The sequence below is a fragment of the Chinchilla lanigera genome, unplaced genomic scaffold, assembly GCF_000276665.1.
Source record: "Chinchilla lanigera isolate Chin_1 unplaced genomic scaffold, ChiLan1.0 scaffold00193, whole genome shotgun sequence".
In the NCBI taxonomy this organism is placed as follows: domain Eukaryota; kingdom Metazoa; phylum Chordata; class Mammalia; order Rodentia; family Chinchillidae; genus Chinchilla; species Chinchilla lanigera.
Genome location: NW_004955594.1, coordinates 657,951 through 668,841, shown reverse-complemented (window position 1 = coordinate 668,841; position 10,891 = coordinate 657,951). Strand labels below are relative to the sequence as shown.

The 10,891-nt window shown below is 39.8% G+C and overlaps 1 protein-coding gene across 9 annotated transcripts in view; it reads right to left on the bottom strand.

The window, feature by feature from the left end:
• F8 (coagulation factor VIII, procoagulant component) overlaps window positions 1-10,156 on the bottom strand; it is a 141,416-nt gene extending 131,260 nt beyond the window's left edge. For 8 of the 9 annotated variants that reach the window (XR_001232543.1, XM_013509994.1, XM_013509997.1 and 5 more), the window contains exon 1: window positions 9,820-10,156. Coding sequence is in view for 7 of the 9 variants with exons in the window: in XM_013509994.1 (XP_013365448.1) it covers window positions 9,820-9,965 (146 nt within the window). In the remaining 2 variants the exon portion in view is untranslated. The remainder of the gene's footprint in view (window positions 1-9,819) is intronic. The other variant, XM_005414663.1, reaches the window with a different exon arrangement.
• Window positions 10,157-10,891: the final 735 nt, after the last annotated feature.

Here is a 10,891-nt window from a genome sequence, read left to right as displayed (position 1 = left end):
TTTTTTTTTCAACAAGAAAAAGATTGACTGCTGCTCTACCACAGCCCCATTCAGTTTTCATAGGCAATGGTGGAGGAAAATCCCTCCAATGAGTCAAACTTAGGCCAATGCTACTAGTTCTCTACCATATAAAAAAATAGATGGCCCAGGGTTCAAATATACACAGACTAATGGGCAATCAGCAAATGAGTTGTTTTTTAGGTCAGGGTCTATAGTGGCAGGGAGAGAATTTATACTTGAGTGCAAAAGTATGGATTCACATTGACTAACCTATGTTGTTGCCATGAAAGTAGACCTGCCAGCAAAAGTAGCCAATGTTGAGTTACCAGTATGGCACTGTCCATCATGAAGACTAACTATCTTTTTGGTGACAACTTGATTGCACTGTATGAGTTAGCATTTCCTGCTTGCAGAGCCTCAGTCAGTAGCACTATCTGAAGTCTTATAGGGAATTGGATTCATTGATGTGGGATCTGGTACAATATCACGTCACAGTATAGGACCACTGTACAGCAAAAGAGACACAAGAGTGGGGCTCATGAGCATGGAGTCCACTGGTTCTGTTTCATTCTGTCCCATCCAGACAATGCTAAAGACACAGGTGAAACCCCAGCTCGGAGGCAGGTCTCTGTGAAGATAGATGGTGAACCTCTAAGGTGCTGTATGTGCATTGTAGTAGATGGATAACTGGTGGTCAATTTGTAACCCCCAGCTGAACTGAGTGGGTGTGGTGCTGGGTATGGGACGCCCACCTGAGGACTGCTGCCAGCAGCAGAAGAGGCGGACCTGGAGGAGAAGAAGCAGGCTATTGGGAGCTGAGAGAGGCTGTTGGGAGCTGGTGGAAGCTGCGGGGAGCTACCTTTCCTCATGAACTTGGCTGTTTTCATCCTAGGAGGAGCTTGGGACCTTGCTGGCACTGAGAATGGCTTCGGTTCACTTTGGGGGAGCTCTGGTCCTCACTTTGAGCATCGCTTCCTGGTTCCAAAGGGGAAGACAGTGCACTGCCGGCCTCCTGGAAAAGCTTGCTGCGTTGGCTTCCCTGAGGGGAACTCGGCCATCCTGATCATCAGAGGAGCTCGGGACCTCACTGTTGCTGAGGATGGCTGTGGTACCTTTTGGGGGAGCTCTGGTTCTTCTGAGCATCACTCCCTGGCTCCAGTGCAGATCCCTCAGCCTGCTAGCACAGGTCCTTTGCCGGCACAGACCTTGTAGATTCCACCACTGACCTTTGGGCCTTCCCTGTATGAGACATTGTCATGGGCTCTGGGCCTCCAGTTGGATTTATGGGAGACATTGTTATGAGCTGTAGGTATTCAGCTCGACTCATGTAGGACATTGGCCCGGGATCCAGGCCCTCTGCTGGATTCCTTGGTCTTAGTGGTTGGACAGATTTCCTGCACTCTTTTGTATATCGTTCTTTGGGTGACTATTATAAATAATCATATAAAGTATGTGTCCTGTATTATATTGTTCCCCTTGCAAAACAACCCCCAAACCAACACATGTATAGATTCAAAGATGGTTCCCTGTCCTCAGTAAGAACCTTACATGTATTTGGGAACCAAAGAGTGGTGTGGCAAAAAAGGAACTGTGTGCCCCAGCACTCGCAGTGATCCCTGAGGAGGGGGAGTCTGTGCCTCCGCCCCCAGCACCTCCAGTCCAGGGTGTTTCCAAGGTGTCTGAAGCAAGTGTCCTGATGATCTAGGAACTATAAGGGTCACCTGGGCACTTGGGGCTCACTTGTGCCAAAGGACCAGCAGCCTAGAAGGGAGCCCCCTTTTGGGGGGTCATGATCCTGAGCCCTGAGGTGGGGGAGACGGGAAGGAGGGTGTCATGCTTGGGGGGACAGGTTTGTGCAGCTGCTCTCAAATACCAATGAGGACATGGAACTGAGCGGCACTAGTATGAGGGAGACAGTTCCAGAAGGTGGCACAGGAAAGTACTCAGTCCCCAGCCACCTGTCTGAGGATAGAATGCCACCCACTGAGGCCAAGACTCAGGCATGGTGGTGACTGATTGTCTTTGTTACTTTTCAGGTTGCTGAGACAAAATACCCAACACCCAACGTTAAAGGAGGAGAGGTTTATTGGGCTCACAGTTCAGAAAGACTTCAGTTTATAGTCAGCTGGCTCCAAGCTAGGATGGAGTGGCAGAAGGGAAACAGTCCATGGCAAAGAAGGGCAGGCAGAAGGCAGCATGTAGCAAGCAAGCTACAAGTGAGGGGTGGCAATAGCACCTTCTTTCTGTCTGTTTATATTCTACGCTGGCTACCCGCCCTCACTCACACCAAGAACTATGCCAAACCAATCAGTGGACTAATTTAGTAATCATACACTCTTAATCCGAGCATCACACACTCTAGATTCAGCCACCTCTGAAAAAGCCCCACCTAAGACCACATGACTTTGGAGGGACATCTAGACACAAGCCATACCGCTGATGATGACCCTGATACTGACTGATGACACTGAAATGGTGGCTTCTCAAGGGAGCAAGGCCCCTTCTCAGAGCAGGGCACACCCCTCACTAGATTGGGATCACTCAGGGATTGCACAGGGCAGGGACACAGGCTGACCACGTTCGCCCAACTGGGAAGGCCATGCCATCTCCAGAGGTCCCTACAGGGCAAGCTGAAGCTGTCCCAAAGCCTGTACCTCAACCCACTTCTCCCTGTGTCCACCTTTGCTTTCCTATGCGACTGTCAGTCATTTAACCTTATTCAATGAGTATCACTCCTCCCTTGAGTCCATTTGTCCTAGTAAGCATTTTTATCCCTGCTACTGAGAACTACGCCCTTCCAGATTCAAAAACACATCCCTAGTTTGTTATCTTTACATCTCCTGGCTCTGTTGAGGCTACCTGACTGATTTTCTCCAAACTTGCCACTGGTTTCTAATAAGACTCAGACCCATGTCCAGAGATAGATATAAGCTAGCACAGCTTTGATATAAGTCAGCCCATAATATTGCTTTAAATATTTCAGACTAGAATCAAGATATAAGACAAATAGAAAATTTTTCTAGAGCAACATCCTGGAAGAACAGAGAGAACAGGATGAAGAGCACACAGAAACACTTTTTTCTCCACTGAGGGAAGAATGAAAAACAGGCTAGACAGCGAAGCAAAATTTGAGACAAAAGAACAGAAAGCTTAGATCCTAGTCAGGCAGAAGGGGGTTCAGGGAAGGAGTTTCTACTCAATTGGTTGGATTCTTAAGAGCATCATTATCATCCAAGTATACAGTTCAATTCTAAGATGAGCCTATACAGAACAATATATAGCTCCCCATTCTGAGACCTTTTCCATCAGAACGAATATTTTCCTCCTACAGCAGAAACGTGATTTATTTGCCTGTTTCGGTTTCAAGATAATCTGCACAGTAAGTGACAAAATGTTCCCCGGTACACAGGTTTTGCAGTGTCCTAACTTTTGTGGGTTTCTTGTATACTTCCCTTGGGATTCAATATATAAATCTTGCCAAGTGTACTTGGAAACAATTGTCCATGACATGAATTGTTCTTTCACATTTTATCTAAAACCAATCAGAACACCCATTATATTCTCTGACCCTTACTTAGAAGAAGCTAAGCAGCTGCAGGAACAGATAATGTAAAATTGAATTTCCCCAGCTGTTTACCTCAAACCTTGGCAGAGGCTGTCAGGATGTGTCCAGAGTCAGCTCATCCTGTTAATAAGTATCAAAATAATTTAGATGATAAAAGAGTATCATCCAAAATAAAGCATCTATCAACTTTTTCCTCATAAATATACAAGACTTCTTGTAGAATAACAGAAAGCTAGAAGGCAAATGAATTATTTACTCCATTAAATTCAGTTTTACAATTTTACTATTCATAATGCCTCTGATTAACACTACAATGCCAGGCACAGTGTATGATGTACAACACTGATTTTTTTTAACAAGACCAATGCTAACAGATAAATGGCTAAGTGTTCAGTTAGATACCTGGCCACTGACTATCTGGGCCTCCACTCCAAGGTCATTAACAGGACTCAACTGCAGGCTACATAAACTATAAAATGGCTCAGATCCTATCCTCATACCATATAGAAAAATTAACTCAAAATAAATCAAACACCTTAATGTAGGAGCGAAAAAAATCTTTAGAAGAAAATATAGGTGAAATCTTTGTGACCTTAAATTTGGCAGGGACTTCTTACATACAACATCAAAAGGACAAGAAAAAAGATAAATTGAAAATGAAAATTAAAAATTTTGTGTTTCAAAGGATACTATTAGGAAAATGAAAACACTATCTACAGAATGGGAAAAATAGTTGCATATAACACATCTGATAAAGATGTAACATAGGGAACATATGAAAAACATCTACAAATCAATACCAAAATAGACAAATAACCCAATTTAAAAACAGGCAAAGGATTTGAATAGACATTTCTGCAAGGAAGATGTACTGATGACCACTAAGCACATGAAAAGTCATCAGAGTAGTGCAAATCCAAAGCATAATGAGATACAATTTCATTCTCACTGACATGGCTATGGTAAAAAAAAAAAGACAGTAACAAATGTCGGTGAGGATGTGAAGAAATTGGAACCTTCATCCACTGCTAGAGGGAATGAAGAATTGTGCAACTGCTTTGCAGTTCCTTAGAGTTAAATATAGAATTCGTATACCTAAGAGAAATGAAAGTGTATGTCCACACAAACATTTATTTCTACATGCCTGTTCATAGCAGCATTATTCACAATACCCAAAATGCCCATAAACAGATGAAATATTAATCGGTCATAAAAGTACTAAAAGTGGAATATCAGAAAGCTCAGCTTGTTTGATTTTGTCCATTGACAAACAGTGAGGTTCCTTATGCAAAAATGAACGTTTCAACTTTTCTTGCATAAGAAACCAATGTGTGCACAGTACATAGCTGCACGCTAATAAGACAGTACAGCCAATGAATCAATACCTTTCTTCGCATTCAGTAAAAACAAGAAGACTATCCTTTCTAGTGAAACCTACGGGCTATAGAAAAGGTGCTTTCAGAGAAAGAAGTATGAGTTTACATTCCTTCACTACTTCAAAAGAGGACAAAACTGCTTTTCTTAAGCAAGTATTAGAAACAATGTAACAATGTAAGCCGCAAGAAACTAAGGAGATATAAGTATAAAAATCTAAAATAAATTAAAAATAAATAGGAGAAAACAAATAAAACCAAAAAATAATTCTTTGAAAATACCACCACTAGTAACAAAATAGATAAATCCCTGGCAAGCTTATTCACAGAAAAATAACTAAGTAAGTAAGTAAATAAATAAATAAATAAAGCTCAAAGATACAGGAATTTAGAAATGAGCCAGTGCATGTGACGACAAAAAATGTGGAGTAAAAGAATAGAGAGAGCTATATGCGACACTGTGGCAACAAAATTGAAAAACTAAAGGAGTTTCCAACTGGAAAAGCAATTTAAGTAATTAGAAATGTCCCTTGGACCAAGTGGATTCATAACTAAGACTTATGTAATTTTGGGGAGGCTGGGTACCGGGAATTGAACTCAGGACCTTGCACTTGCCAGGCAGGCATTTGTGCCTGCTAGACTATATCCCCAGCCTGAGACTTATCTTATTTTTATTTTATTTTATCTTTTTGCCTTTTTGTCTGTTTGTCTTTTTGAGACAGGGTCTCGCTATGCAGTTCAGGCTGGCCTTGAGCTCACTTTGTAGCCCAGGCTGGCCTCGAACTCGCAAAGATCCTTCTTCCTCAGCCTCCCAAGTGCTGAAATTACAGGAGTGGGCCACCATGCCCAGCTCTCTAATTTTTAAACAATAGATACCACTAATGTTAATTGAGCTGTTTTATGTAATAGAAAAGGATGGACCATTCATCAATTTATTTGTTTTTTTTCATCAATTTATTTGATAAATCCAACAAACTTTAATATCAATATCCAATAATAATAGTGAAATAAGAAAGCTATAAGTCTAATTTCACATTTAAAGTATATAGTGTTTAAAGAAATCTTAGCACATAGAACCCAGCAATAATCAAATTATATGAACAGTAAATTGTACTCCAAGAATGTAAGGGTAAACTTGGCATGGTGGCACACTCCTGTAATCCCAGCACTCAGGAGGCTGAGGCAGGAGGATTGTTGTGAGTTCAAGGCCAGGCTGGGCTACAAAGTGAGCTCAAGGCTAGCCTGAACTGCATAACTGGACCCTGTCTCAAAAAGGCAAAAAAAAAAAAAAAAAAAGTAAGGGTATTCAATATCAGGAAATCTACTAGCATAAACTACTTGTCCATCAACATATTAAAAAAGATAATTCAGATGATGCTAGTGTTAAAATGTCATCTTTTTCAATTATTAATTTTTATATTTATTTATTTGCGGTGCTGGAGATCGGACCCAAGACCTCGCACACACTAAGCAAGTGCTCTATCACTGAGCTACACCTCCAGCCTGAAAAGTTATTTACAATAAAAATATTATGGCAAACGGAAATAGAAGTAACAAAGATCATTTGCTAAAATAAATGGTAAATGTTACTCTAAATAGCAGAACATTAAGACTACTTCAATTAAAACCCTAGATAGATAGGAATGGCACTTTCCTCATCATTATTTAACACTTCTCATGTTTTCTAATAAATTTGATAAGGCAGGAAAATGAAATAACTTGCTACAAACATTGGAAAAGAACTAAAATATGTCTCATTTTGCTGGTATGAGTCAATATTCATAGACTCTAGGGTAAAATTATTAAAATAATAAGAGAATTAGATAAGGAAATATGAAAGTTAAGTCTGATTGTGCCAACTTGAATGGTTTAAGTGCTATCTAGGGCACTGGTGGAGCACACTTCTGGGTGTGTCTGGGGAGGTCACGGGGGCATGGCCTTGGGGTCTATATCTGGGCCCTGGCCCCTTCCTCTCTGCAACTGTCCGCCTGCTCTGCTTCCCTGCCACCATGAACTATGCAGCTTTGCTCAACACCCTTAAGCCATGATGTTTCTGCCTTGGAGCAGCCAACCTTGGACTGAATCCCCTGAAACTAAGAGCTGCAGAAATAAATCTCTCTTTAAGTTCTGGGTGTCAGGTATTGTGTCTCACCAACAGGAAAGGTGACTCATACTGGGAGCTAGATTGAAGGTAAATATTCATGACTGATAGCTTTTCACTATTTTGACAATAAGCACTTAGAAATGAAATAAGGGAAAACTATTTTACAATAACAGCAACATGCACAAAATGCATAGGGATAAGTGTGATAATAAAACTACTTAAATTTAATGTATTAATAAGTAAAGGTATAAATTTAATGAAATTTCAGTTAGAATCACAACAGGGTTTGACTCTTTTTAACTGGAAAACTATCTTAACATTTTATAGGGAAGAATAAATGCCTAAGAATGGCTCAGAAAGGTTAAAAAAAAACTCAGCAAAGATTGCTTTCACTTATCAGATATCAGAAGGTATAATAGGCCCACTGTAATAACCTCAATATGGTATTGGTATAGCAAGAGAGTTGTAGGTCAGTGAAATAGCATTATGAATGCAGAAATATACTTTAATATATGAGAATCTATATGATAAGTGTGTTGGTCCAAATTAGTGGCAAAGATGTATTATTTGATAGATGGTACAATTGATCTAGGTGGAAAGAAAGCTAAACCGAGCCCTCTCTCATACCATATGCAAAAACTAGCACATGAATTGAAGGCATAAATGTAAGAATCCAAGCATTAAAAATCTGGCAAGAAAATCTGGGAGAATACATTTACAACCTTGAGGTATGGAAGATATTTTTAACCAACATTGCTAACTGTGAAGATGTGAAAGGAAAGACATATTTGACTATAGAAATTAAAAGCTTTGTAAGAGTTATAAATGAAAACAATAGAAAAACTAGATCTTGCAGAAAATTGCAACATACACGAGGAAGAGTTAATACAATAATCAAAGGGTTTTCATAATTAATTCAAAATGTAATATTCCCCCAAATGGGCAAAAAATATAGATGGATCCCCCCGAACAAATCCACCAGCCAATCAGCATTTTAAAAAATGTTCATTCTCATTAGAAATAAAAAGAAGGCAATTAAAGTAATGATGCAATATCATTGTACACCTATAAAACTGGCAAAAGTTAAAAAAAACTAAGATCAAACGTACTGCTGATACAAATGCAGAGAGAAGGGCACTCCCATATGCTGTTGATAGAAATGTGTGAAAAGTTCTGTTCTTTTTGGAAATTAAAGGAAAGAAAGAAATACTCCCTTTCTTCCAGTAAGATACCACCTGAAAATCTGCTCTATAGAAATAAAGGAATCAGTATATAATAATATATGATCTGGAAGCAAAAAAGAGAATAAGATGAATGTACTGACTAAATTATGGTACGGTCACACCATGGAATCTTACATACACACAAAAAAGAAGGAATGGAAGATATGTATTTTGACTCGGAGAGAATTCTACTAGGTGTTAATGAGTGGAAAAAATGTGTGTGTGTGTGTGTGTGTTGTGTGCATGTGTAAATATATATCATCCTGTGGTTACCTAGTTGGAAAGAGCAAAAGGGAGCTGATGCAGAAGTTAGCAGAGAACCAAAAAGAAAGAACCAAAAAGGGTGCAAAGTACATATGATGTGTTTATATTCACATCATATATGCACATATCATTGTGTTTAAATCTTTGTAATACACATTTTAAAAAAAATTTTTTAAATCACAGTTTGTTTGGTTTTTGGTTTTCTTTTTTTTTTTTTTTGGTACTGGGAATCGAACTCTGGATCTTAGGCCAGGCAGGCGCTTGTGCCGCTGAGTTATATTCCCAGCTTAAAAAAAATTAAAATAAATACTTTCAACATTCAACTCAGTAAGTCGAAATACTAAAAAAGAACTAAGTGAAATTAGAAAGGAAAAATTAATAAAGGTAAGAGCAGAAACTGATGCAACAAAGAAAAACAATAATTGATAAATCACGTCAAAAGATGGTTCTTGACAAAACTGATAAAATCAAGAAACCTACTGGATGTATTATTTTTCAAAAGATAGGTGGGAGGAGAAAAAGAAGGAAAAGGAGAAAGAGTGGGAGAGGGAGAGAAAGAGAAGTGGTCGAGGAAGAGGGAGAGGAAAAGAGAGGAATACACCACATAAGGCATGAAACAGGAGATATAACTAGAGAATCAGATCCCTTTAATTAAAAATCACAGTGAATCATAATTGAATGTAATATTTCCAAGTCTAGGGACAGTACACTGCTTTCTAGGAATATATATCCAAAACTGATTGAAGAAGATATATAAAAATATGAATACACCAATGACCATAGATAATACTGAAAAGGGGGGCTGGGGATTTAGCTCAGTGGCACAGCACCTGCCTGGCAAGCGCAAGGTCATGAGTTCGATTCCCGGTACCAGGAAAAAAAAAAAGGGTTTTTCTAATAATCTACTTTCCTCAAATGCACTGTAAGCCCCAGAAGATGAAAAGCTTCCAAACTGTTGGCTCATATTATATAAAAAAACATAGCACACGCACACACCAGAGAACTGGAAACTCAACTTGTGTGCTCCCTCTGTCCTATTCCCTAGATTTCAGAGTGGCAACATGTGACAAAAAGAACCAATGGCCCAAACAGCACCCTATATCTACTAATAGGTGAGATCTCTGGAAAGAAGTGGCAAGTGGCACTTGTGCTAATGGCACAGATGTATGCATACCTTATGTGGAAAAAGGTTTGGTTTAACTAGGCATCACAGCCATACGAACCTGTCCAACCAGAGTCAGATCCTCATAATGGTGGTCCCTTATCAGACTCTACAGAACACGACTTTACCTTGTCTCCATGTGCAGCTGACTGAGCAGGTCACTTTGCAGATAGTCCCAGGACAGTTCCACAGCACCCAGATAATATCTTCTAGTGGCACTAAAGCTGAACGGCAAAAGGCACAGAAAGAAGCAGGTGGAGAGCTCTATTTTCATGGCTCTTCTTGCTAGAAAAATTAATTGGAGAAGTGAAAGATTAACTCTTCTCTAAAATATCTTTAGCTGCCAGGAGAAAAAATTTTCTAGGATTCAGTCAGAAGTTCCAAATGGTTTGCACAAATTTTAGGGCACTTTAACCACTGGATGTGACAGCAACATTAACACTGTGCAGGACTGATAGGACTGCTTCCTTTCGGGCAGTGGGAAGCCGCAGGAAGAACCAGATTAGGAAAAGGGTGGTGGAACTAAAGCTTAACCCATTCACTTCTGACAGCAGCAGGGGCATGAGAACCTCTCAGGGTAGGAAGAGAGGAGGGAGTGGTGAAGGTTGATCATTGTTCTGACCCACGCTGCACCCACCTCGTGATCTTGCTGTATAAAACTTCCTTTGAGAAGTGGGCTCGTGGGCAGTCTACTTTGGGGGCCCTTCCTGTTTCTCAGGAGGTATCGCTTTCTCTAAATTTTCCTACTCTTAATCTCTGTTGTTCCTTAGAATTCATTCTTCGATTTTGGGGAACACAAACTCAGTTTATCTGACATCTAGCAAGTTGGGAAGTACATTTATTTCCCCTATATCACCAGGCTGTATAGAAAATAGTACTTATATGTAAGAACTGTTCTAAGTGCTTCATAATGAGATAGTGTTATAGGGTAGTTCCTTTAGAAATGGCTCACCAATCAAAATTGCAGATCCTTCTTGTCCTGCACAAAGAATTGAACAAAACAAGCCAAAAACGGTGCCAAAAGTTTATTTGAAAAGTGCAAGGTGAATGGGTATGGGAGAAATCAGCTCTGCGGAGCAAACGGGCTGAACAAAGAGAAAAAGAGGGTAAAAGTGAAAATAAAAGTACAGATGGCATGAGAAACACGGTCTATCACTGGAACTCACAAACCATAGTGGTTACCGGTGGTGCCTGGTGTTT